The 26,465-nt window shown below is 45.5% G+C and overlaps 2 protein-coding genes across 3 annotated transcripts in view; one reads left to right on the top strand and one right to left on the bottom strand.

The window, feature by feature from the left end:
- The window catches only part of POLR3G (RNA polymerase III subunit G), a 126,973-nt gene extending 121,268 nt beyond the window's left edge, over window positions 1-5,705 (bottom strand). The window contains exon 1 of the mRNA XM_029573464.1: window positions 5,440-5,705. The gene's annotated coding sequence lies outside the window, so the exon portion shown is untranslated. The remainder of the gene's footprint in view (window positions 1-5,439) is intronic.
- A 72-nt stretch (window positions 5,706-5,777) lies between these two features.
- MBLAC2 (metallo-beta-lactamase domain containing 2) overlaps window positions 5,778-26,465 on the top strand; it is a 35,447-nt gene continuing 14,759 nt past the window's right edge. Inside the window, exons 1-2 of one of the 2 annotated variants that reach the window (XM_029573413.1) lie at window positions 5,778-6,334; window positions 20,743-21,044. In XM_029573413.1, coding sequence (XP_029429273.1) covers window positions 5,884-6,334; window positions 20,743-21,044 — 753 coding nt within the window. In that variant the 5' untranslated portion in view covers window positions 5,778-5,883. Of the gene's footprint in view, window positions 6,335-20,742; window positions 21,954-26,465 lie in introns of those variants that run through there. The other variant, XM_029573405.1, reaches the window with a different exon arrangement.

Here is a 26,465-nt window from a genome sequence, read left to right on the forward strand (position 1 = left end):
GAATACCAAAGTCCAGGCATCAGAATTAGGACTTTCTTTACTGGAAAGACTGTGTACAAAAAAGATAACAAATGATGCATATTGACTTCAGTCTTTTGGTTGTCTGTAGTAATGACTATTTTAGAAGATGGCATAATATGTACTGTAATCTGTGGTTAAAATTCATAAAGGTTAAAATATGAAAAAATGTGTATGCCTACTTGGCATGTGCAGAGTCAAAAATATTTTTGGTTCATTCACTTGTTTGCTAGATCACAGTCATTCATTCAGTTTATCATTTGTTTATCATTTGTTCCTTTGTTTATCATTATCGTCAATGGGGGAAGAAGCAATGCAGACTATTTTTGGCTCCTAAATTGGGTTTCTCTAATAATTTTTAATAAAACTGGTGAGTATACCTCATCAGAATGTGAAGGCAATCATCTGCATCAAGAATATGTCAATGTTGCACCAAAGGTGGCATGAGGAATGCACTAACCCACAATGAGGCAAGGAATATCAGTAGTGGCAGGAGTTTTGCAGGGCACCATCAGAGGAGCAAAATAGCATCAAGAGTGGCTGAAACACCTCAAGGCTCCAAAAGTAGGACAAAGGACATCAACAACAATGGCATGAACCTCCAAAGCTGTCAAGAGTGTCAAAGCAGCAACAAGTGTGGCGTGAAGAGCTTAAGAACATAAGAACATAAGAAAATGCCATATCGGGTCAGACCAAGAGTCCATCAGGCCCAGCATCCTGTTTCCAACAGTGGCCAATCCAGGCCATAAGAACCTGGCAAGTACTCAAAAACTAAGTCTATTCCATGTTACCATTGCTAATGGCAGTGGCTATTCTCTAACGCAGTGGTTCTCAACCTTTTTTCTGTCGGGACACACCTAACAGATGGTTCTCACATGCGTGACACACTGACCCATGATCGTCACAGGGCTAGATGTAAATGTACAGTTTGCATCCACGGAAACCCCCCTGATCCACAATAATGGATGTAAAGCAGAATTATGACATTCCCCATTCAACTCACTCTACTAAAAAGATATTCTGGTTCTGGTGTCATCTCAGTAACAGCAACTCAAACTCCTTCTACTTTCAGGCTCAATAGCCCTACTTATGAAAAGACAGCAGTTTACCACCAATGCATGTCATCTTGAGAAAACGCAACAAATAAGACTGATAAAACACTTACATGCTAGTAAAATATCTCTGTAACAGACACAGAACCGACCTAACATACTCCCAGGATCTGTAGTAATGCACATAAACTAATCCACACACAGTTACACCTGTATTATGGAATACACTCAAACAGGAGCAACCCTATCTATGAAAAGGCAACACTACAAATATTAAATCAGGCCCTAAAAACCAATACACCTCTTATTAGGAAAACAGAACTAGCAAGCAGCTATAGATCCCCACACAGAAATAATTGTAAAACTATACAAATAAGCAGAATAAATGTTTCACAACAACTATGAACAGAATAACATCCAACAATTAAAAACTCATAAAAACTATTAAAAATTCTCCAAACACCAATAAAATATTTCAAAAAAAGCAGACACATCACATAATATTAAATAATTAAAATGGCAGTCAATCAAGAAAAATAAACTTAAAAAGCCACCTTTACTTACCCCCTCCAGCAGCTCTCCTACTCCTCTTCCATGCAGGCTGTAGCACACACCAGAAGCAGCAGTAGTGGCTAAGCTCTATACTCATGGTCCTCTTCCTTAGGGCCCATGTCTCTCACACACACACACCATACCAGTCATGCCCCCATGACCAGTTTCTGTCTCTCACACACCAATCATCTCCCAGTCTTTGACAAACACACCAGTCACCTTACTGAACAGTTTCTCTCATGCCATACACACACACACAGGCTTCCCACTCCCGTGTTCCACTTACATATATGGGCTTCTCACTCTCATAATCACTTTCTCTTTCTCACATACACTCACCAGTCTCTCACTCCCATGCTTGTTCTCTCCACATGCACAGGCTTCTCATTCCCATAATCACTTTCTTTCTCTCACACATACACACACCAGTCACCTGATCTCTCTCATGCATACACACACACAGGCTTCCCACTCCCATGTTCTCTTTCAGATATACAGGCTTCTCACTCCCATGCTGTATCTCACACACTCCCAGGTTTCTCACTCCCATGCTCACTCTTCACATGCACAGGCTTCTTATTCCCATAATCACTTTCTTTCTCTCTCTCACATACACACAAACACACACCAGTCACCTGATCTCTCTCATGCATATACACACACACATAGGCTTCCCACTCTCATGTTCTCTTTCAGATATACAGGCTTCTCACTCCCATGCTGTGTCTCACACACACACAGGTTTCTCACTCCCATGCCCACTCTTCACCTGCACAGGCTTCTCATTCCCATAATCACTTTCTCTCTCTCTCACACACACCCGTCACCTGATCTCTCTCATGCATACACACACACACAGGCTTCCCACTTCCATGTTCTGTCTTACATACACAGGCTTCTCCCTCCCATGCTGTGTCTCACACACACCCAGGTTCTCACTCCCATGCTCACTCTCTTCACATGCACAGGCTTCTCATTCCCATAATCACTTTCTCTGTTACACACACACACACACACACACCCAGTCTCTCTCTCATTTGCATGCTCGCTCTCCACGTGCATAGGCTTCTCATTCCCTGAATCACATTCTCTCTCTCTCACATTCACAAACACACCAATCACACCGTCACCTTACCAACCAGTCTCTCTCATATACATGCACACACACAGGCTCTCTATCACATAATCAGGCTTCTCACTCCCATGCTTTCTTTCACATACACCCCCACAACACCAGGCTTCTTACTCCCATGCTTTCTCACATACCCAGATTTCTCACTTCCATGCTTTTTCTCTCTCTCTCACACACACACACACATCCCTGACTGTCTCACACTCTCACATACACATCAGTCATCTCCTTGAGCAGTCACTTTCATTGTCTCTCACATATACACATACATCAGCTCTCTGACCAGTTTCTCTCAATCACACACATACTCTCGATCAAATACATTCTCTCACTTACACACAGGCTCTCAATCACACACATTCTCTCACTTACACACAGGCTGGCTGGCTGCTTCTCTCTCTTTCTGTCACTCACTTCCTCTCCCCCCCCCCCCCCCCCCCCCGAGCACAAACGGTAGCTGCTCCTCCAGCCCCCGCAGGCTAAGAAGGAAGAATTCCATCGATCGCGGGAGGCTCATGCTGCTCTCTCCTTTCCCGATTACCGTCTGCTGCAATAGCTTGGGGGCCGATGCAGTGGCGTAGCCAGAATTGATTTTTTGGGTGGGCACAAGGTTAACATGGGTGGGCTGTAGGCATGCAGGTCTACTAGTTGTTTTTTTACTGATAAATAATGCCAAATTATGCAGCATAGCATTCACATCTACGCCTAAGTATGAGGTTTACTTAATGATACAAACATAATTCACGGTGATTTGTGGTACTTTAGCCTTCTTATTATTACGATTTTATACACGGCTCCTACCTGTCCATAAATTTTGAGAGAGCGGTTGTGTTGCTTATATTTAAATTGCTAACATCTCAAAATATAGATATATATTTTTACCTTTGTTGTCTGATCTTTGTATTTTTCTAATCAGTTGGTCCTGGTCTCTTTTTCCCATTTTTTCCCTTATAGCTCATTTCCTAATTCCTTTTCAGTGTCTTTCTTCTATTACTGTCTTCTTCCCTTCCACACACACACACACACACACATACACGCTTTCTCTCACAGACTCCCTCTCACACACTCAAGCTCTCACTCTCATATGCTCTCCCCCCCCCCCCACAAGCTCACATTCTCTGCAGACACACATACAAGTTCTCACTTTCTCACCCCTCCCCAGGCTTATATTCTTATGCACACACAGACGCACATCCAGGCACCCATTCTCACCCACACACATAAACCCAGACTCCCATTCTCACCCACACCCATGCTCCCAGTCTCACCCACACATATTCAAGCTCCCATTCTCATCCATACATATACACATTTAAGGTCCTATTCTCACCCACACATACACACATTCAAGCACCCATTCTTATCCACACATTCAAGCTCCCATTCTCACCCACCCACAAACCCAGGCTCCCATTCTCAACCACACATACACACATTCGAGCTCCCATTCACCCACATATTCAAGCTTCCATTCTCACCCACATACACACCCAGGCTCCAGTTTTCACCCATACACACTCCCATTCTCATCCACACATACACATTCAAGCATGTGCACAGCTTCCGCTTTCTCCCCCAAAGCAGGAAGATCAGCTGCCTCTCCTGCTGCCACCGGACTCCTGCTATCTTCGGGCGTCGGGCCGTACGGCCAGCCGAACTTCCTGTCGGGGGGGGGGGAGCGGAAGCGCAGCGCACAACGTCCGCTTCCTCCCTCCCACCCCCCCAAGCAGGAAGATCGGCGGGCCATACGGCCCGACGCCCGAAGATAGCAGGAGGCCGGTGGCAGCAGGAGAGGCCAGCTGATCTTCCTCCATTGGGGGGAGGAAGCGGAAGCTGCGCGCGGCGCTTCCGCTCCCCCCCCCCCCCCTCAACAGGAAGACCGGTTGGCCATACGGCCGCAGCAGCGCTTCCCCATGTGTGCGGTGATGGCGCGCGAGGCGTGGGTTCTCTTGTTCGCTGTCGCGGGGATGGGATCCCGCGACAGCCTTGCAGTTCCGGTGCCAGTTGGGTGGGCACCTGCCCACCCAGGCCCACCCGTGGCTATGCCACTGGGCCGATGCTGCACCAATGAGGCAGTGGCCCCACTGCCAAAAGCACTGTTTCAGTCCCATGGCCCTGTTATCATTAGGCTACCACCTCCTTTCCCAAAGCAATGGTGGGCCCAAATTTAAAAAAAGCCAACACTGTTGACCGCTCTGGAGCGATTCAAGTACGGCCAAAGCTAAGCCCGAGGTCAGGATCAGGGAGGTAAGCCACCTTGCTCTTTGGGGAGGGGAAGACTCCCTGTACCTGGTAACCATCATGCAATCTTGTCCCCCTGTTAAGGGGCTGTTATGCTATACCCTCTTCCCACGGAACCAACAGCCCAGTGCTTATAGCCTCTTCCTGGGGCTGTAGCCCCTTCCTCGGCAGTTCAGTTTACAGAACCTGGCGAGCGAGAGGACCTGGCAGCAGAAAGAGGACAGAAATGGCACAGCACCTGGCACCGCTCTCCTGCCGCTACTGCCTACCAGGCTACAGGGAATGGGATAGAAGATCATGCCCTGCATCCTCCTATCTTCAATCCTGGTCACCCCTATTGCAGCCTGCCCCTCCATTTAAAACATCTATCTGAGCAGTTTTCCATGAATGGATCTGCATGAATTTTGGTAGAAAAACTGGAATCTTTGTAAACGTTTCTCCTACCAAATTTCATCAAAACCTTCCAGCGTGCAGTCGCCTTTCTCCTCCTCCCCCGGGAGGGAATGGGGGACACGCCCCCCCTCCCCCAATAGGCTTCGTTTATGGCTATAGGTGCAGGATTCATGTTGTAGCTCAAAAGTGTTTGTTGCCTGTTGGGTGTGTTCATGAGCGGCGAGGCAGAACGCTAGAAGGAGCCTCCTGTTGCTGCTGACAGCTGTTAACCTCTAACCCGAGGCAGCGCCTTTCACTTTGGCAGAACTGTCAGTGACGCCACACTCCAATAGGTCGGAGGAGCTGTCAGTCAGCGAGACGGCCGCTTATTGGCTCGCTGCGCTTGCTAGCGCTGTCCTAGGTGCTGTGTGTCGCAGATTGGGCGAGTCGGAGTGGTGGTGGAGGTTGTTTTTGTTTTGTTTTTTCCCGCCGCTAGTGTTCGGGACGCTCGCTGTCATGTCGGCCTTGGAGTGGTACGCGCACAAGTCCTTGGGCGACGGGGTGTACTGGATCCAAGAGCGCTTCTACGAGTCCGGCAATCGCGCCAACATCTGGCTGGTGCGCGGCTCGCAGCAGGACGTGGTGATCGACACTGGTCTGGGGCTACGCAGCCTGCCTGAGTACCTGCAAGCGGCCGGGCTGGTGTCGCCGGCGCGCAACGGGGGCCCCCCTCGCCGGCCGCTGCTGGCCGTCGCCACGCACGTGCACTTCGACCACGCGGGCGGGTTGCACCAGTTCGAGCAGGTGGCCGTGCACCAATACGAAGCCGACGCCCTAGCGCGGGGCGACAACTTCGAGACAGTGACGTGGCTGTCCGATAGCGAAGTGGTGCGCGCGCCGAGCCCCGGCTGGACCGCGCGCCAGTTCTGCGTGCGCCCAGTGCAGCCCACCCACGTGCTGCAAGACGGTAACTGTGTGTGTGGTGTGTGTGTGTGTCTCAGGGTGGGGAGACCCTAATTTCATTAAAAAGGAGAGAGATTACAAAAAATGTATTAACCTCTCCCCTTTATTTATTTGTGCCGCTGGTAATGTAGATCGCTGTATTCTCTTGAGGTTCCTCCTGGTTTACGGTTTCACATTTATCTTTTGGCATCATTCGGAATTCAGTAAATCAAAAAGATGGCTAGTGTATTGTATTTATATAATACAATAACTTCTTTATCTATTCTTTAAAACAATTATGTAGAGAGAGGAGAAAACCTCAGTACTGGAGGAAACATGAAATACTGATTCCAAATCCGGTTGGTGCAATCTCTGATCTACAATTGTAAAAGACCCATAATCTTCTTTTATTCCATCAATATGCCGTGTCTCTTATTTGAATTAAATTAAGCAAAAGTATGCCCCGCAGCAAATACAAAATTCCTCTTAATTCAAAATCATCAGTGTTTACTTATCTTAGATTTCCCATTATCCTCTCATATAATGATCATGGGTCTTTTTCAACGCTGGAACTGGAACTTGCAAAAAAAACGCTGACATTGCCAACGTTTCGCAAATGCTGCATCAGGGCAAGCGCCGTACTGTAAACAGCATTTCATAAAATACAATTCATTACTTTCTCATGTTAGAAAACAATGCTTTTACATAAAGCAATTTAACATTCACTTTTTAAACATCACAAATTCTTGCTTGCTTCTCCATATTCTGTAGGGCTATACTGAACATTCTGTGGCTTCTGCGTCCTTTAAGAATACTCCCAAGGATTTCAAAATGACAATCACTTTTCTTCAAAATTGCATTCATTTTCATAAGGTCATGAGGTAATGACACATGTCCTATAGCAATGGAGAATCCGGCATCTCTATTACTAGCAACCAGGCTTATTGAAATCTATATTTTTTAATAAGACCGTGTTGCTGCCAATAATGTGCTGAAATCTATTTCTATTTTCAATTTTTAACAAGCTACTGAATTGCGAATCACACACTTTCACCGTATAGCTCTTTGTTTTTCATATTGTGCACACGAATTGATCTTGCAGGCTTAGGGCCTCATTTATTAAGCATTTTTCCCATAGACACAGAACGGGAGAAGAGCCTTAGTAAATCAGGCCCTTAATCGACAAAAAAAAATTCATCTTTTCCATAGTAAAATGAAAACCGTAATCATCATTGCATTACATTCTATTTATTCTAATCTAAATCTTTAGTCTATCAATTACTCTACATTTATTAATATTGAAATATGTTTCCAATTTCACTTGTTGATGTTTTGATTTTTTTTAAACAAACAACTTACAAATTGTGCACTTACAGTATGAAGCTCTTTATTCTAGTTGTTTCAAATCATGCATACTAATCAAACTTATATGCTTAAACTGTTTTTTGCCGAATCCATATTTTTTGATTGACAAAATGATAAATCCAAAAAAATGTTTATACTTCCTAAATTTTAAATTAGACTGTTCCATTTGATCAGCAAAATTATTCATCTTAATTCTTTACCAAAACAATGGTATTTCTTAGCATATTAACAAAATAAAAGAAGATTGTGGGCCTTTTAAAACTGAAAAATTGAAAAATAAAAAAGAAAGGTTTTTTAGATCAGTGACTGTACCAACTGTATTTGGAATCAGTGTTTCCTGTTTCCTACCAGTACTGAAGTCTTTTCCTTTCACTAAATAATTGTTTTAAAGAGTAGATAAAGAGCAGAAGTTATATAAATACAATATACTAGCCATCTTTTTGCTTTTACATATGATCTGACACTCGTGTTTCCCTAAGGGGGTAGATTTTCAAAGGGTTACGCACATAGGTTACGCGTGTAACCCCCGAAAACCTACCCTAACCCCCCCCTGCACGCGCCGAGCCTATCTTGCATAGGGTGCCGACGAGCGCAAAGCCCCGGGACGCGCGTAAGTCCCGGGGCTTTCCTGGGGGGACGTGTCACGGCCGGCGCATCATTGGGGGCATGTCAGGGGGCGTCGTGGAGGCGCATCATCGGGGGCGTGTTGGGGTGTGTCGTGGCCGGCGCGTTATCGGGGGCGTAGCCACGGCCTCCGGACCAGCCCCTGGACCGGACCATGGTGCGCCGGCGGCTGGCCCGGCACGAGGCAGGCATAACTTGTGCAACAAAGGTAGGGGGGATTTAGATAGGGCCGGGGGGTGGGTTAGGTAGGGGAAGGGAGGGGAAGGTGCGTGGGGGGGGGGTGGTGGAAGGAAAGTTCCCTCCGAGGCCGCTCTGATTTCGGAGCTGCCTCGTAGAGAACGGAGGCAGGCTGCGCAGCTCGGCGCGCGCAGGCTGCTGATTTTGGGTAGCCTTGCGTGCTCCGACCCTGGATTTTAACAGTATCTATTGAAATCCGGCGTACTTTTGTTTGCGCCTGGTGCGCGAACAAAAGTAACGTGCGCGTAGTTTTATAAAATCTGCCTCTAAGTGTTTAATCATTCGGAATTCTGCCTGGCTCTAGGGCCGGCGGAAGTTATTAGGCGACCTAGGCACTAGAAGTGGAGCGGCAGCGATCGCAGTTACTGTAAGCAACGTTTGGGAGGGGGAACGAGAAAGAGAATTATAAGAAGGAGACTATGACTCTATATGTCACTGTAAGAGGGGGCACATTCAAATCAAGGCGGGTTTTGGTGTTGGTTTCGTGAGGGGGCAGTGTTACATTGGTCTGCCTAAGGTGCTGTAGACCCTTGCACCGGCCCTGCCTGGCTCTGTTTCAGGTGATTGCCATAAATGGATTTAATGTTGGTGTGGTCATAGCAATGGAGGCCGAAACATTTCTGTTATTTGTTCTTTCCGTACACATTGTTTCCTTACCTTCTGGAGTAGAACGTTTGTGTCAGGAGAGACTCCATTGCCAGTAAGCGAATGAGTTTACTTACTTTCTCAGAGTAACTGAGGAGAATGATACTCTAATTTGTTCACAAGAGAAAATAGTGATTTTATACCAGAAAATAACAAGAGGAGGGTGGCTCCTTATAGACTAACCAATTTGTTGAGGTATGAGCTTTTGAGGATGCATGTAGATGGTTAGTCCATAAGGTGCCACCTGCCTCTTGTCATTTTTTGCTACACTAGACTAACATGGCTATCCCTAAGATCTGATTTTATACCAGATATCTATTGTAAATACTGGCTGATTGGCTTGGATTTTAGATTTAGTTACTCATCTTTTCCAAATCTGAGCTGAAGGCAAATTACAATTCAGGTACTGTAGTTGTTCCCAGTCCGAGAGGACTTATCGTCGAAGTTATACCCGAGGCAGATGGTGATGTGACTTGCCCAAGGTCACGAGGAGAATCTGTTGGAGAAGCAGGATTCATTACTCTGGTTTCACTGCTCACTGCTTTAACCACTAGGCCAGGGTTTCCCAACCTTTCAGGGAACACAAACCTCTTTTCAGTTTCAGAAAGTTTCACAGACCACCACCCACTTCTCTGTAATCTTTGCATGCTGTAATAAAAGAAATAATGATCTGCATTCCAGAATCGTTCATATTGTATAAAGCTTTGAGCTGAACGGGAGGGCAGTTTCCAATGCCATTGAAGGCCCATCCTTTTTTCAGTCCAACTGCAGTGGGGAAAAGGAATCAGGTTCCAAAAAGTTCCAGTTGACAATTTGGTGTGGCCTGGCAGAAAATCAGCATTGCTACCTGCATGGAGTTTCCTTTTGAAAACTCGGTCTGGCAGAGGAAAGCCAGTACTTTTTGTTCCTGCACACTTTTCACCTGCTTTAAAGCATGTGCAAAGTATATGCATGAAAGTATGCAGGAGGATTTCAAAATGAAATCCCTGTATGTATTTTCCCTTCCCGGTCTAGCCCTGCTCCTGGTCTAGCCCTGCTCCTTCCCCTCTCCTTCCACAGGAAGTACCTACACTGTGAACAGCAAACTTTATGTTTACTGTTCACAGTGTAGGTACTTTTACTGTCAGTGGCAGGGAATAGCAGTTTTCAAAGGGCTTTTTACCCACTCTCAGGCCAATTCAGTAAAAGTCATGGGAGAGCAGGCGAGTGCCCATTCTCCCGGCGCGCACAGGCCACTCTCCTGTGCGCGTGATTCAGGGGGGAAGAATATGCTGATGAGGGCCCGCGGTAAAAAGAGGCGCTAGGGACACTAGCGCGTCCCTAGCGCCTCCTTTTTGACAGGAGCGGCGGCTGTCAGCGGGTTTGACAGCCGACGCTCAATTTTGCCTGCGTCAGTTCTTGGACCCGCTGACAGCTACGGGTTCAGAAAATGGACGCTGGCATAATTGAGTGTCCGTCTTTCGACCCACGGGCCGTTGGCCGATTTACATTTTTTTTTTTTAAATTTTTGATTTTTTTTAAATTTTGGGGCCTCTAACTTAATATCGCTATGATATTAAGTCGGAGGGTGTACAGAAGCAGTTTTTTCTGCTTTTCTGTACACTTTCCCGGTGCCGGTAGAAATTAACGCCTACCTTCGGGCAGGCGTTAATATCTGAAAGTAAAATGTGCGGCTTGGCTGCACATTTTACTTTCTGTATCACGTGGGAATAACTAATAGGCCCATCGACATGCATTTGCATGTTGTGGGCGCTATTAGTTTCAGGGGGGGGGGTTGGACGCGCGTTTTCGACGCGCTATTACCCCTTACTGTATAAGGGGTAAAGGCAGCGCGTCGAAAACGCGCGTCCAAACGCGGGCTAACTGTATCGGCCCGTCAAAAAGTTAAGAAACTCACCCTGCCTGAAAATTGAACCCCTTTTAACCTGCTTTTCTATTATACTTAGTTTTGTTTATGATTCTTACAAAAACATTCATAAAATGATAGTCACAAAGAAAACATATTCAAAAGCCATTTAGAGTTGGTCTCCAGGATTGCGGTAACCTCCTCCCTTGCCAGACAACTGCAATGGAAGCGAGCGCCTCTATCGCAGAGCTAACCAACTTCAAATAAAGGTATGGGGCAGAGCAGGGAGTGAAAGGGAAAGGGTTGGGGTGGGCGTTGCGGGGGGGGGGGGGATTTGGAGCCCACAGGATTTAATTTTTCAAGTATAAGGAGAAGTGGGAGCAGGGGGTGGGGGAGGGGGGCTTCTGTCCTAAATAATTTTTTGTTAACATTAAATGGGCCGTCTTTTTTTGGGGGGGTGGCAAGTTTGGCACAGTAGGGCCTTTACAACTTGGGTGGGAGGGAGGTGAGGGACAGGCTGCGATGGGAAGTTTTGGGTTTTTTTTAAACGGAACCTTACTAAAGTTATATGGCTAATCATAGCTGAATAACTTTATACATAACCGGCAATATTCAAAAGAATATTCAGTTATGTTTAAAGTTATCTGGCTGTGGTTAATTGGATAACTTTAATCGGGGATATTCAGCGAGACCTTTATCCCACTGAATACCCAGGACAAGTTATCCGGCAAACTAAATATGTACCCCAAAATAATTTAGATTTTGATGTCTGTCTCTGTGTCCCCCTAAATAACTTTTGTGTTTAATGTCAGATCCAGACCTGGGTGTTGTCTCATCCTCCCTCCTCCTCGATCCTTGGCAGTCATCTTTTCCTTCTTCCCTCCAGGACCATGGAGGCTCTCTGTCCCCCCCGTCCCCCCCTCTCTCTCTGATTCCTAGGGGTCCTTTCCTTCATTCCCGTGATAGGCTACCATTTATTCTCACTCCCCTTAACTTGGTCAATTGTGGATTCCTGTCCCCTTCTTTAGTCTCCATTTCTTCATTCTGGTCTCATTCCTTGTCCCCTCTGTCTTTACCCTCATACTGTCAACCCCAGTCCTGTTTCCTCCTTTGAGCCATTCTACTCACTTTTATTTATTTATTTATCGAGTTTTATATGCCGTCGTTCGGGTTCGCCATCACAACGGTTTACAAGTTTCGATCGGAGACAGACAAATTAAATGGGGCAAACAAAGATTAAGATTCTTGTAAATACTGTTAATGTTACCTCGATCTTTACCATTATCTGACTTTCTGATACCGGCCTCTAAATGTACCTGCTCCCATACTTATGTTTCAGTCTCCATCCAGTGTGGATTTTGTGATGTAATTTTAGCTTATATTTACTAATTAAACTTTTCCTCCGCTCACTGCAGGGGAAGGGTGTCTCTGGTTTATGAATGTTTAGGAGCACTTTTAGATTTTTCTCCTGCCTGAAGCTTTCTCCACATTTATTGCATAGAAATAGTGTTTGGAGAGGGTGGGATTTCTGGTGCAATATTAAATGCGATTCCTTACCAAAGCTTTTACCACAGGAGTCACACAGAAAGGATTTCTTCCCTTTCCCCTCCCTCTGGTGAAGACCAGAAGTCTCGTGATCACTGCTATTACTCTGGAAGGGTCTCTCTGAGCTCACGTGTCTCTGGTGCTCAGGGATGACTTTGACCTCCATCTCACATGCAGTGACTCCATCCCGTGAGTCTCCTGCAGGGTCTCTCTGCTTCTTCTCCGACTCCTGCTGACTATTCCTTATGTTGCTCCTCTCAGTCCCCTGTGAAACACTCACAAAGACATTTCCTGATTCTCTTGGGATCAGTCTTTCTCCTCCTTTATGTACTGTGTGACCTCATCACACAATGGTGCAGCTCTGCTTTCCTCTCTCTCCGTCAGGCCAGTGGCAGTAGTGGGAAATGTTTCTCACTGCTGTGATATCCAGCTTTCCTCTGCTTTCCTCAGTGTGCAGCAGAGGCTGAAAAGGTTCTGACAACTGCAATCGGCCCCACTAGTCCCACATCCTCAGGTAGTGCAGCAGTGGGGTTTACAGTCAGTCCCTCTCTTCCTCACCTCTACTAATCACGCAGCAGTGTGTTATGAGGCTTTTCAGGGGTGTGAACGGCCCCTCTCTGTCCCTCCTCCTGATCTATAGCAATATGGGTGAAGTTTTCGGGACCATAATAGGCCTCACTCTCACTCTCCTGGCCTGTAGCAGTAGCTCAGCTAATCACAGGGAACAGCAGTCTACTCATTTTCTCCCTCACTAAACTTCCTTGCATCTCTTCTGGAGAAACCCCCCTGGGTTGGTCCACAGTCCACAAGCTGGGAATTACTGCACTAAGCTATTAAATGTGATTTGCCAGCTGTCGTCACCATTTTTAAAATTTCGACATGCAGTCAGAATTGCTTAGTTGTACAGTGCTCAATATTAAAAAAAACACTTTGAAACCATTCCATGTTTTATTAACATGTACAAGTCAGTGAACTCTTCAGCCAACTCATGCCATTAACTGAACTTCCCCTGGCATTTTATAATTACGGTACCTAAGCTCAGCATTAGCGTGTGTACTTAAAGGGTAATGTGATCACCTTTATTTCACCCTTTCAAGCAACCTAGCCTGTTGCATGCGCATGGAATAATGGATGGGATGCAGTGAATTACAGAATATCATCATCTTGGGGTTCAGACCATTTATACCACTACAGAAATAATCAATCCAAGTTTCTTTTCTGTAATTGTGTCGATTCATTTTTTATGCTTTCCATCATAGGATATTGGAAAGAATCATATAAAAGGGATCAATATCCTCTGATGGTGACAAAATAATTTTTTATAAAAGGGCTGAAAGTTCACAGAATTTGACATGCAGGAAGAAAATGTGAATCTCAGATGAGTTTGAAAACCAGAAACATCAAACCAGTATTTTCAGTGAACAGAGCCTCCAAAAGAAAAACCCGATTGCTTTCTATGGGAAACTATGCAGACTGTTGGAATTCACTTCATTTCAAATACCCCTCTCCCTTTTCTCTACCCTTCCAGCTCTTTGAGAGATGAAGCGACACAGGGAGAGACAGAGAAAAAAACTGAAGCAACTGACAAAAGATGGCACAAAAAGGTGCTTCCAAAGTATACACAGCTTCCATACCATCCCTGTACACATGCCCCACCGCCACACCCACATACAGCATTCTACACACTCTCACCCACAACCCCACAACCAGACACATTAACTGCCACCCACATACCGCTGCACATCCCACACCCTCAAACCCACCCAGCCATACCTCTCATACACTCTACCACAGGTACCTACCATGTACACAAACAGTTGTCTGCCCCAATTGTCTCCACACACTCTCCTCACATATGCACCCCCTCAGACACACACGGCTGCTCCCAGCACACCCATGTCCACCCACGCGTACACACACACTCAGAAGCACCATTCCTTTCTCACATACACACCACACACACACACACAAAGCATCTTCCCTGCCTCATATATACACCACACACACACAAGCATCCCTGCCTCACATACACACCACAGCATCCTCCCTGCCTCACATACACACCACACGCACATAGAAGCACCCTCCCTGCCTCACATACACACCACACACATACAGAAGCACCCTTCCGATCTCAAATACACACCACACACATACAGAAGCATCCTTCCGATCTCAAATACACACCACACACATACAGAAGCACCCTTCCGATCTCAAATACACAAAGGCCCCCAGCTGAACAACTTGTCTTTGTCCTCGCCAGTCTGGTCTCCGGTGGCAGCAGCCAGCGGCTCCGATCTTTGGCCCCGCCAGCTGCGAGTAGGACACGACACACCTGCCGTGCATGGCAACACACACCAGTTGAGAATCACTGCTCTAGAGTGTTCCAGAATCACAAGCAGTGAAAGTCCGGGTTGGATTTCAAAGTGGGAGCAGTTTTTTTTTTTTCTCTTTTTCCCCTGCGTAGGCTTGCAGGAGAAACACCAATAATGTAGGATCTGTGATGCATTTTTGAAAAAGCTACTGGCCCAAAGGAAGGGCTTAGTGCAGGGGTAGGCAATTCTGATCCTCAAGTGCCCCAAATGGATCTGGTTTTCAGGATATTCATAATAAATATACAAGAGATATATCTGCATACAATGGAGGCAGTACCTGCAAATGAATCTCATGCATATTCATTGCGGATATCCTGAAAACCTGGCCTGTTTGTGGCACTTGAAGATTGGAGTTGCTTACCCTTGGGCTAGTGAATTGTTTCTCCTTATTTTTGTTTCAGACTGCCATTCAAGAGAAGAAGGTCCCGTAGCTTTCCATCCCCAGTTCTGGAATCATTGTCCTAAGATTGCATACTTGTTAAGCAGTAAAGGCTTCCAGTCTCTGAATGATAGCCTTTATCCTTTGGACTTCTTAACCCTTGTAGGACTGAGTCCTGTTTTAGAGATCAGAAGATTGTTTTTTTTTTAGTATTCGCTGGAGGTTTGCCAGTAAGGAGACTGGGAGCCTTTCATTTGCACCCTAGGTTGCTCAACATGACCCAATGCCACCCAGGCACTGTTCCTCAGGACAGTGTGCCCATCTGGTACATGCCTGAAAGAGACAAAAGAAGTGTGTGCCCACTTGGTACAGCAAGGAGGCATAAGGAGGTCCAAATAGATCAGACCACTGGAAAGCAGGTACAGGGGGTATTTATCTCGCAGAGATGAAGAGCCCTTCCAGTCATTCATTGGGAAAACCAAGGGGGATCTTCAGAGTGTGAATTTGAAGTCTAAGAGGATGGATTCATCTCCAAAGTAATGTGTATTTTATCAGATTATTGCCACTGAAGGAGTTGCTTATTAAGTAAAATTTATTTTGTTGGAAAATCGAAACTGGAGTGGCGTGCATCACATTGGAGTCCATGTGTGATTGACTGTGCAGGCTTCCCCTCCCTCCCCACCTGGTTGGGAACGACCTCCAAGTCAGGTTTCATCAGCCCACAGTAGGGCCCCACCTCGGTGGTGAGGACATGGAAGGGGAGCTAGACAGGTTTGTGCACCTGCCCCACTATTCACCGTTACAACGTGCTGCTGGCACCAGTTGCCCTCACCTTTGATGTCAGGTGTCGCAGATGTGCAAACCAAAAACAGTACATTTTTATAAAAAGCGCTGTTGTTTGGCTATAATTGTTGGGGCACCTTTGGGATGTCATTAGTAGAAGCAGCTGGGCTCTGTCCCAGTACCATTGAATTGATGAGAGGTGGTCTGTCGTATTACTGCATTCCAGTTCCACAGTACAGCTTAAAGTTCTCTAAACAAAAATGGCTTGCCATGCAGTCCTTCCTGGAGGTTTATTTGTAGTGGCTGTCTGATGAGAGAACCCACTGCACAGAATAGTGCTTCCAGAAGCTGACAGCAGCTGACAAAATGACCATTATCCAATGATGTCAGATCCTGACTGAATCATCCTAAGATTCTTAGTACATTTACAGTAACAGTCTGTGCAAACAAGTGATTTTTTAAGCAGAAATCTTAGGCTGTCCTGCCTGTGTGTCAATGCTGCCACTCATGGATTCATTTTTTTTTACAAAGAGATTTATGACAGCATAAATCTCTTTGTAATTATTTTAACAGTGACTCAATTAAAGATTTGTATGAGGACTACTGAGCTCTTATATAAGGTAGAAATACAAATACATGAAGGGGTTTTTTTTAAATGTTCCTTTGTACTTCCAGCTCAGTCAGAACCAGAGCTGAAATCTAGTGCCATGAGCCTTTATTTCCAACTACCCAGGGATTTTTTTCTTCCTTTTTTATTATTTTCTCTCCCACCTCTGCCCACTAGTCTGGTCACTGCAGCCAGGGGCCAAGTGCAAGGCTCTGTCCGGAACCCTGCAATCAAGGTGTCACCCTTGTAATGAAAAAGTTTTACCAAAGGACAACAGAGACAGTGTATTTCTCATAGTCAAAAGCCTTTATTTCTTATGCGCATAAGGAAGTCAGCTCCTAAGCCTGAGAGACTGACTTGATTAGATATTCAATTGGTTAGCCTTAAATACAGTTTTGCCCTAGTAATTAAAACAACACTCCTTTGATATAAGGGCACAAGGTGAAAAGAAACATTTGCTTACATCTGACATTCCAAAGAGTCCTGGGAAACTAACTAACCTTGATTTTATAACTCTTCATTGTGTTGCCTAAAAATACAAAGAGATACTTGTGTTTTTTCTGTTATCTAAGTGTGAGACAGCTTCAGAGACAGTTTCAAGACCTAGCAGTGCCTCCTGGAACCCTTTTGGTACATTTCCACTAAACAGATCGCCGCGTAGCCTGCTGCTGTTCCCTCCGAGGCCGCTCCGAAATCGGAGCGGCCTCGGAGGGAACTTTCCTTCCACCCCCCTGCACCTTCTCCTCCCTTCCCCTACCTACCCCCCCCCCCCCAGCCCTATCTACCCCCCCCCCCGCCTTTGTTTTAAAAGTTACGTCTACCAGAGGCGCGCGATTCCCCAGCCCGGGAGCTGTTTCGGAGGCCCCTGGACCGGAACCACGCCTGCGGCCCTGCCCCTGAATGACGCGCAGCCGCGACATGCCCCCCCCCCAGAAAGCCCCGGGACTTACGCGCGTCCCAGGGCTTTCGCACGCCGCCGAGCCTATTCAACATAGGCGCAGGGGGAACTTGGGGCATGTTTTCGGGGGGTATGCGCGTAACTTACGCGCGTACCCCTTTGAAAATCTGCCCCTAAGTCTATCCCATGCTACTGATGCTAGAAATAGCAGTGGCTATTCCCCAAGTCAACTACTTGATTAATAGCAGTTAATGGACTTCTCCTCCATGAACTTATCCAAACCTTTTTTAAACCCAGCTACACCAACTGTGCTAACCACATCCTCTGGCAACAAATTCCAGAGCTTAATTGTGCGTTGAGTGAAAAAGAATTTTCTCCTTAAGTCTCCATGGACAGCCTGAATTTGACTGCTTTTCTAGAGTCTTCTTTTGCGAATGTTTCAGACCATGCTATGTTGTTGATTTCTTTTGAATTCAGTCTGATAATGACCCTTTTATGAGATTATTTTTTCCATAATAAAGAAGTTTTGCTTATGGGTCAGAGAGTATGGCTTATCCCAGATTTGTGTACACAAACGCAGAATAGGAGGAATTTATTTCTTCAAATGCATCAGATTAGAGATTGGTGGGGGTGGAATTTTCATCTGTGCTACCCTTCTTAATATTTGGTTAAGATCTCTAGTAAGAGGTATTTTCTGTGATCCTAAGCAATTGATAATGGAATGCCTTTCTAACTACACCAGTTTCTAGGAATATGGCTGTTTGAAGCGACATGTTTTTTTTATGGCAATGTGGATTCCTTCATCCTTTCTTTTTCTTGTCTTTTATTTACTGGGGAGTAGTTTTTTGTTTTGTTCCTGTGTAATTCTCCTTTATATTGAGGGCTTATAGTGAGTGAATTGATGTTATGTTTTCATAATTTGTTTTTTCTTTCTCATTTTGTTTCTGATGTTACATTCTGTTTTCTGGGATATCACTAGATTACCAGGGACCGAGTCTAAGATATGGTGGGGGGTGCAGAGGGTGGGCTAGGGAAGGGGCGGGGTCTGGAGAATCCCTTCTACTTGGTGGGATTAGATTTGGGGGGTTGGACTGGGGGGGGGGGGTTACCTTTGTTGACAAGGGTGGAGTTTGGGAAGGGGGGCCTTGCCCATGACTTTTTTAAATTCTATTTTTTTATGTTTTTCCCCTGCCTCGACAGGGGTCTACCCAGAACCCCAGGGAGGATTGTATTGGGGCATTATTTTGGGCCGCTAGTGGCCCTTTAAATTTCAGCGCCAAAGCATACTCTGAGGAAAAGTTAACTAAAGCTCCTGAGTTGTAGTTAACTTTATGGGAAAATAATGCTGCTTGCATTATTTAAGACAAGCCTCGTTATGTCATTTGCATGAAATTAGGTAGGAATGAGCTGCTTTGCATGCATTTGCAAATTCTATGCATACAAAGCAGTTCATTAATGACATTGATGGATTCCCTTCATTGCAGCATGGACAATGGTGGTTCTGTTGTCCTTGTTCAGCCAGACATATCCACTGCTTTTGACATGGTTTGTCATAAGATATCATTTATGTGTCTCCAGTTATTTGGGATAAGAGATGTTCTTGCATGTCCAAATTGTGGACAGGTGCTCAACTTGGAAAGCAGTGTCTTCAGGGGTCCCTACGGGTTCCGCTCTATCTTCCATGTTGTTCAGTATGTACCTTCAGCCCCTGAGATTGTATTGAACTTGTTGGGAGTATTTTACTATATTTATGTGGACTATATTCAATTTTTCATCCCTTGTTTTTCTGATGGGACCCTTCGAATAGCTAGTCTGAAAACAATACTTAAATCAATTAATAATTGATTGTTTGAAAACAAGTTGGCTTTGAATGTTCTGAAAACAGTTATTCTTTGGATTGGTAGGAATGTTCCTTCTGGGAATTTGCCCCAAAGAGACCTAGATAATTTTTCCTTACCAAACACAGCAGAAGCTAGAAATTTGGAAGTGATGCTTGATTCTAGGATGTTGTTAAAGACTCAGATTGTTGTGATTCCTCTCATGGGAGGGCCCTGCGAGCGGCTCACTCACCTTGTGGTGCGGCCGTATGCTGCTGCTCTCCATGGACACCAACAGGGGCACGAGGGGCAGACACAGGATCCAGAGATACTTGATTACAATACTGAGGTGAAGAACCATTCTTAACAAGCTGGACGAAGACATGGCAGCAATATTTGGACAAAGACATGTTTTATGTCATCCCAAGTTATTGAGAATGTTAATTTTGTAATCAGCTCTGAACACGTTTTTTAGAGACAGAGGAATATAAAAGATACAAAATAAATAATAACTATTAGTATACTTTTTTTTTTAACAGCAGTGGACCTATACAAAAATATTTCTGTAATGTTTGTGGGTTTGTGGACCCTTGGCCCGAGGTGAGAGTTACCACCTGTGGGGAAGAGTCCCACAGGTCCACACCGTTGGGAGGTGAGGTCAAGTATAGCAGGAGCTCTGGGTGAGAATCTGTGGAGAGGTTCAGAGGAGCGGGGTAAGAGACACAGCAAGGAGGGAGCCCCACAGTGAGCAAGTAGGCTGGAGATCAGTACCTGGGCAGAGACCTCCGAGGAGGGTGGCGCTAGGCAGACCCGAGGAGTGGGAAGCGTGAGAGAGAACGTGCAGGAGGTATACTGTAGAGGCAACCCCGAGGGGCGGAGCTGTGTAGCGAGGAAGGTACTGATGCGATGACGTAGGCTAACCCGCAGAGCGGGGAAGCCCGAGTCAGGTCTCAAGGTGATGACGAAGCAAGCCAGAGGAGCGGGGGAGTACCAGCAGTCACCGGTGGTTGAACAAGGGTACTGCCCCGAGGAGCGGGGAAGCACTGACAGTCTCTGGTATGGAAAGGACAAACAAGGGTGATGACAAGATCTAGAGCAATGTAAGCAGACAAGTCTGTAGATGGACAGTGGGGAGATATCTTTAGCTAAAGCAGTGAAAGAATTTCAGATGATGCTCATCTACTGATAGCTTCCATGTTCTGTCTGGACTCTTCTGTTGTGACCAGCTGTGGAGTGCATGCAATTTATATCGTCATTTTTAGATTCTCCAATACTTATAGTTATACTAACCTCTATTCCCATTTTTTAGGTGATATCATCAGTCTTGGTGACCGGCAGCTGACAGTCTTGCATATGCCAGGGCACTCTCGCGGAAGCATATGCTTACATGACAGGGATCGCAAAGTGCTCTTCAGCGGAGATGTTGTGTACGATGGATCGATGATAGACTGGCTTCCTCACAGCAGCATAAGAGATTATGTTGGAACCTGTGAGCGTCTAATAGAACTAGTGGACAGAGGTCTGGTGGAGAAAGTGCTTCCTGGGCACTATAACACTTTTGGAGCTGAAAGGCTATATCGGTTAGCTTCCAATTATATTTCGAATGCTGGGGTATGTCATAAAGTTTCCACGTGTGCCATGAGATTAACTGCAAATGTGGCTCTTCGTGTTACAAATTTGAGAAGACCAACTACTTAGTGCTAGATTGTTTCATTGTGCAGGAGCTGAAAGTCAGAACACATGGCCTGTGATAGCTTTGAGCAATTGATAGTCATCTGTGAGAATTAATGAGCCATAAGCAGATATTTTCACCAATCTTATTTCTGCTAAAGGGCAGAAGATTGCCCAAACTGCCCAAGCTGCCATCATTTGTATTATCAAGAACAGATAATGTGGTGGCTGTCAATACTCGTAACATTATCATAGCCCAAAATTAAGGGTTTTTTTACCACGCCCAATATGCCATAATGAAGGGGCTAAAATAAATTTCAGAAGCTTAAAACGCTGGGCTATGCAGATTGAGGAGAGACTGTGTCATGCTCTTGCTCTCTTTTTCACAGCTGTTTGCTATCTCCACCAGTCTGCAGAGCACTCTCGAGCACAGTCTTAGGATTGCTGGAGCTCTGGACAAGAGTCATTCGGGGCCCCTTAAGAGGCTTAATTTTGATAATCTATAAAAAAAAAATCACATGTTTTTGATTTCAAGTTCACTTTGCCCTAGATGTGAAAGTGCAATTAAAGATCTTTGTAGTATTCTTGGGGGGAATTAGATAAATAGTCCAGTATTAAAAGGCCAGTAGAGCCCTTCCTTGCCAAAACTTCACACTCCCTCCTAAGACTTAAGCCACTACTGCAGCCATAATGTGCAATGTATTTTTTTAAAAGAGCTACCAAAACATGCTTGTTGCCTTTTAATCCTGTATATGGAGGCTGTAAAATTCTGCTGCTGATTTTAAGTGCTGGACTGTTGATTTGACATGCAGTACTTTCACTGTGTAAAATAAAGTAAATGTAAACCAATAATTTATTGAGTAGGGTTTATTTATGATCTGGAAACAGTATATTGCTGCTCTTAGGGAAAAGGTGCATTCTGTTTGATTCCAGCATCCTTCTGCTTCAAAAAGTCAATTTTTTTAAAAGTTGATTTAAAAATGTATTCATGTGTTAAAAGTTAATTAAAAAGAATATTTATGGTATGTTGAAATGTTAGAGTTTAAATAGGAATATTTTCTTTATATTTGAAATTAAATATCAATATTTAAATATATGCTGAATTCTAACTGGTTATATTTTAGGTGATTTGACGTATTTACAGTATATGCTCTGTAACTTTGTCTCAGGTGCTGTATCTGTGGCAATTCAGTTTTTTACATGGTTGCTCTTTTTAGTGGTTCTCCGGCAGTGAGGAGAGTGAGCCAGATCTGGAGAGTAGTACAGCTCCTGGATCAGTCTAATGCACTGAACAGAAATTTTACTAATGTGTTTTGAGTTTCTAAGTATATTTGTACAGTATCTGTAATTTGCACAAACTAAACAGTAATGATAATAAAATTGTTACATGCCATATGAGTCAGTTGTCATATTAAAGAGACCTAATTAGCATTATAGTTCTAAAATGAAACTGTTTTGCACAGTGTGATTGGGGAATTGATGAAAAAGGAAGCTTGCTTATAGGTGAGCCATGAATAAAAATATTTTCCGGTAGGTACTGAAGGGAGAAATGCTCTTTTGGAGGGTACTTTATGTGGTAAACGGGTGGTTCCTTGTAGTGTATATGCACCCCATTATTTATTCACATACCTTTTTTATTAGCTTGGTTCACTTAATAATGCAGTATGCAGGCACTACTGTGGTTTTGGGTTGTAATTTGAGTTGTGTTCATGATAGGCAGGAGTCCCCTTATCTTGGGAAACTAAAATAGTACATCTAAAGGTATCCTATATTTATGTCAGAGTATGGATTTGTGATGCGGATGTGGACCCTTGGGCCGAGATGGAGTTGGCATAGGGAGGAGCCCTGCAGCACTATCGGCAGGCGGAGCTGGCTGGAACAGAGGCCCTACTGGAACTTCACCAATACCACCCCATTTTCCCCTTAGGTTGAGCCCTTGGGTGCTGGGGCCAGCTGGTCTTAGGTGAGGGCTTCTGTGAAGGTGATGATCTGTTGTGATGAAGACATTGTAGGCCAACACGAAGAAGGAAGCAAAGTCAGGACAAGCAGTGATCAGGGCAGGCAGCGGTCAGGAATGGTCAAGTTCAGGCTGTGGTTAGAGGCAGGCACAGTTCAGAGAGTGTCATGGTCCAGGCAGTAATCGAGGCAGGAGGTGATCAAGCAGTGTCAAGGTCCAGTCAGAGGGTCAAGCCAGAAATCCAATCCAGGGGGACAGAGAATGAAGAGGAAGACAGAAGACCACAGGAGCAGGGGTTGCTGAAGACAAACAAGGGAAGACTGTCCATGAAGACAAGTGGCACCATTCTCCTAGGGCTAACTTAATCTCAAGGAACTTCCTATGGCCAATTCCATAATTGCGTTCAGCCGGGAAGAATTTTTTAGAGAAGAAGGAACATAGGGAAAGAACACCCTTGGTGGAGTGCTGACTTAAGAAAGCCCTACCCCCACCAAAGAGGCATCCACTTCGACGATGAAGGGGCACATAAGGTCTAGATGGAGACATAGTTCTCGCAGAAAAGCATTTTTCAGGTCTCGTAAGGCCATCATGGCCTCATGTGGCTAGAGCTTGGCATTAGCCTCTTTTTGCATGAGGGCAGTGAGAGGAGCTGAGATCTTTGAATAGTTAGCGATGAAATGTCTATAATAATTGGCGAAGCCCAGTAACCTTTGTAGGGCCCATAACCCGCTTGACTGGGGCCAATCCTGGATACTCTTGACTTTGTCTGGGTCCATGGTGAACCCTTTAGAGACAATGCACCCTAGGAAGGGAAGGCTTTCTTTTTCAAAAAGACACTTCTCCAGTTTGGCATATAATTGATTGCCACGGAGGTGTTGAAGTACTCAGCGAACATCCTGGCAATGTGACGTGAGATCCTTAGAAAAGATGAGGATGTCATCAAGATACACCACGACACAGACGAAAAGAAGATCCTTAAATATTTCCTTCATCATCTTTTGGAACACTGTCGGAGCATTACATAATCCAAAAGGCATCACAAAGTACTCATAATGCCCGACCCTCGTGTTGAACACCATTTTCCATTCATCATTATCATGGATACAGAGTAGATTTTAGGCTCCCGGAGGACTGGCTTAGTGAATATCTTTGCCCCTTGCAGTCAATCAAACAGATCTGAGATTAAAGACAGTGGGTAGTGGTCCTTTTTGGTAATCACATTTAAACACCTATAATTGATGCAGGGGCAGAGCAACCCATCCTTCTTAGAGACAAAGAAGAAGCCAGCACCGGCTGAAGATGTGGAATGGCAGATGAAACCCCTCTCAAGGTTCTCGCAGATGTACTCAGATATTGCCTTTGGCTCTGGGAGTGACAACGGGGATACCCTGCCATGAGGTGGTTTGGCATCGGGTAGCAACTTGATCACATAATCAAACTCCCTGTGAGAAGGTAGTAGACTCTGCTTTTTTCTTGGAGAAGAAGTCAGAGAATTTGGCTTATGGTGGAGGAATGCCTGATGTGACTGTCATGGGAAGGATTTGTGGGCTCTCCACTTTTCCTAAACAAGAACTGTGGTAGTTGGGACCCATTTGGAGAGCTGCAAGGAAGTCCAATCAAACTGAGATGAATGGAGTTGAAGCCAAGGTAGCCCCAGAAACATGGGGTGGATCGCTTCGTCGATAACGTGCAACACAATATGTTTGATGTGGAAAGTGGTAATGCATAACGTCACTGGTACTGTGGTGAGTGTAATCGTACCAAGTAATGGGTCTCCATGAATGGAAGAACTTATTAGTGGAAACTCCTTGGAAACTGTCAATATGTGAAGGTGGTCCATCAAGGCCTTCATTAGAAATTTCCCACCAACACTAGAGTACATAAGAGTCAGAGTGGAGAAAACCTGATCACCTATGGTGATTGTTACAGGAAGGGTTGAGAGTTTGTCGAGGAAGATGAGGCATAGGCAATCCTCCCTCCAATTGAGTTCAGTAGCTAGGGTCTGGAACTCTATTGCATAGTCCATTAGGGGCCGGTTCCCCTAGTGTAGGTGGAGAAGATCCATGCTCAATGTAGCCTAGTGGCCAGGGTCATGAAAGACTGTTTTGAAGGCTGCAATGACTTGCTGAAGGTCTCGGAGGATTGGGTCAGTTTGTTCCCAGAGCAGGGATACCCATGCTAGGGCCTGGCCATCGAGACAAAAGAGAATGAACGTGGTCTAGATTGAGTTCTCTGGGAACAGTGCTGGTTGGAGGGAAAAGTGTATATAGCATTGATTAATAAACCCCCAACATTGTTTTAGGTCCCCGGCATACTGGGGAGAAACAGGCAAAAGAACTGTGGGATGACTCATAGCTGCTAGAATAAATGGAGCTGCCATGGGCAGCATTGGTGCAGCTTGGACCGCCGTGGATCCTAGTCAAGCATTGAGATGATTCATGGAGGCTGCCAGGACCTCGAGGAAGTGCAGTTGTTCCTGGATTTTGTGGGCCAAGCCCGGAATAGCCTGAAGGACAGTGGCCTCTGTCGGGTTCATGGCCTCGGCAATCTGTTGCGGATGTGGACCCTTGGGCCAAGGCGGTGTTGGCGAATCATGCAGGTCCCCACTCAGCAGGTGGAGCTAGCTGGAGCAGAGGCCCTACTGCAGCTTTGCCAATACTAGTCCACGTTTCCTTTAGGTTGAGCCCTTGGGTGCCAGGGCCAGCTAGTCTTAGGTGTGGACCACTTTGAAGGTGATGATCTATCATGATTAAGATGTTGCAGGCCAGCACATAGAAGGAAGGAAAGTCAGGGCAAGCAGTGATCAGGACAGGCAGCGGTCAGGCACAGTCAAGTTCAGGCTGTGGTCAGAGGCAGGCAGAGTTCAGAGAGTGTCGTAGTCCAGGCAGTGGTTGAGGCAGGTGGTGATCAAGCAGTGTCGAGGTCTAGTCCAAGGGTCAAGCCAGAAATCCAATCCAGGGGGACAGAGAATGAAGAGGAAGACAGAAGACCACAGGAGCAGGAGTTGCTGAAGACAAACAAGGGAAGACTGTCCATGAAAGCAAGAACTAAAGACAAATCAGACTGCCAGACAGGAACAGGAACGAGACACAGGAAACCAGGAACATGCAGCAGGAACAGGAACCAGGACCAAGAATCAGGAACATGGAGGTAAAGCACTTTTCAAAGCGAGATGAACTATTGCCGAGGCACTGTATGGGATTCAGCCTCAGCATTTTATAGGGCTGGTTGGGTGATATCATCAGGGAGCACCACCTGGCCTTTATATGTGGGGCCACTGGCGGGAATCTGCTGCACGTGCCTAGGAGGGGTTGGGTGATCAGGTGTCGCAGAAGGCAGACTAGGCCCCGGTGTCCTGCCACGGGTTGCTTTGGGTGCACTGGCGCGGCTGACAGTCACACAGA

The sequence above is a fragment of the Rhinatrema bivittatum genome, chromosome 1 (genome assembly GCF_901001135.1).
Source record: "Rhinatrema bivittatum chromosome 1, aRhiBiv1.1, whole genome shotgun sequence".
In the NCBI taxonomy this organism is placed as follows: Eukaryota; Metazoa; Chordata; class Amphibia; order Gymnophiona; family Rhinatrematidae; genus Rhinatrema; species Rhinatrema bivittatum.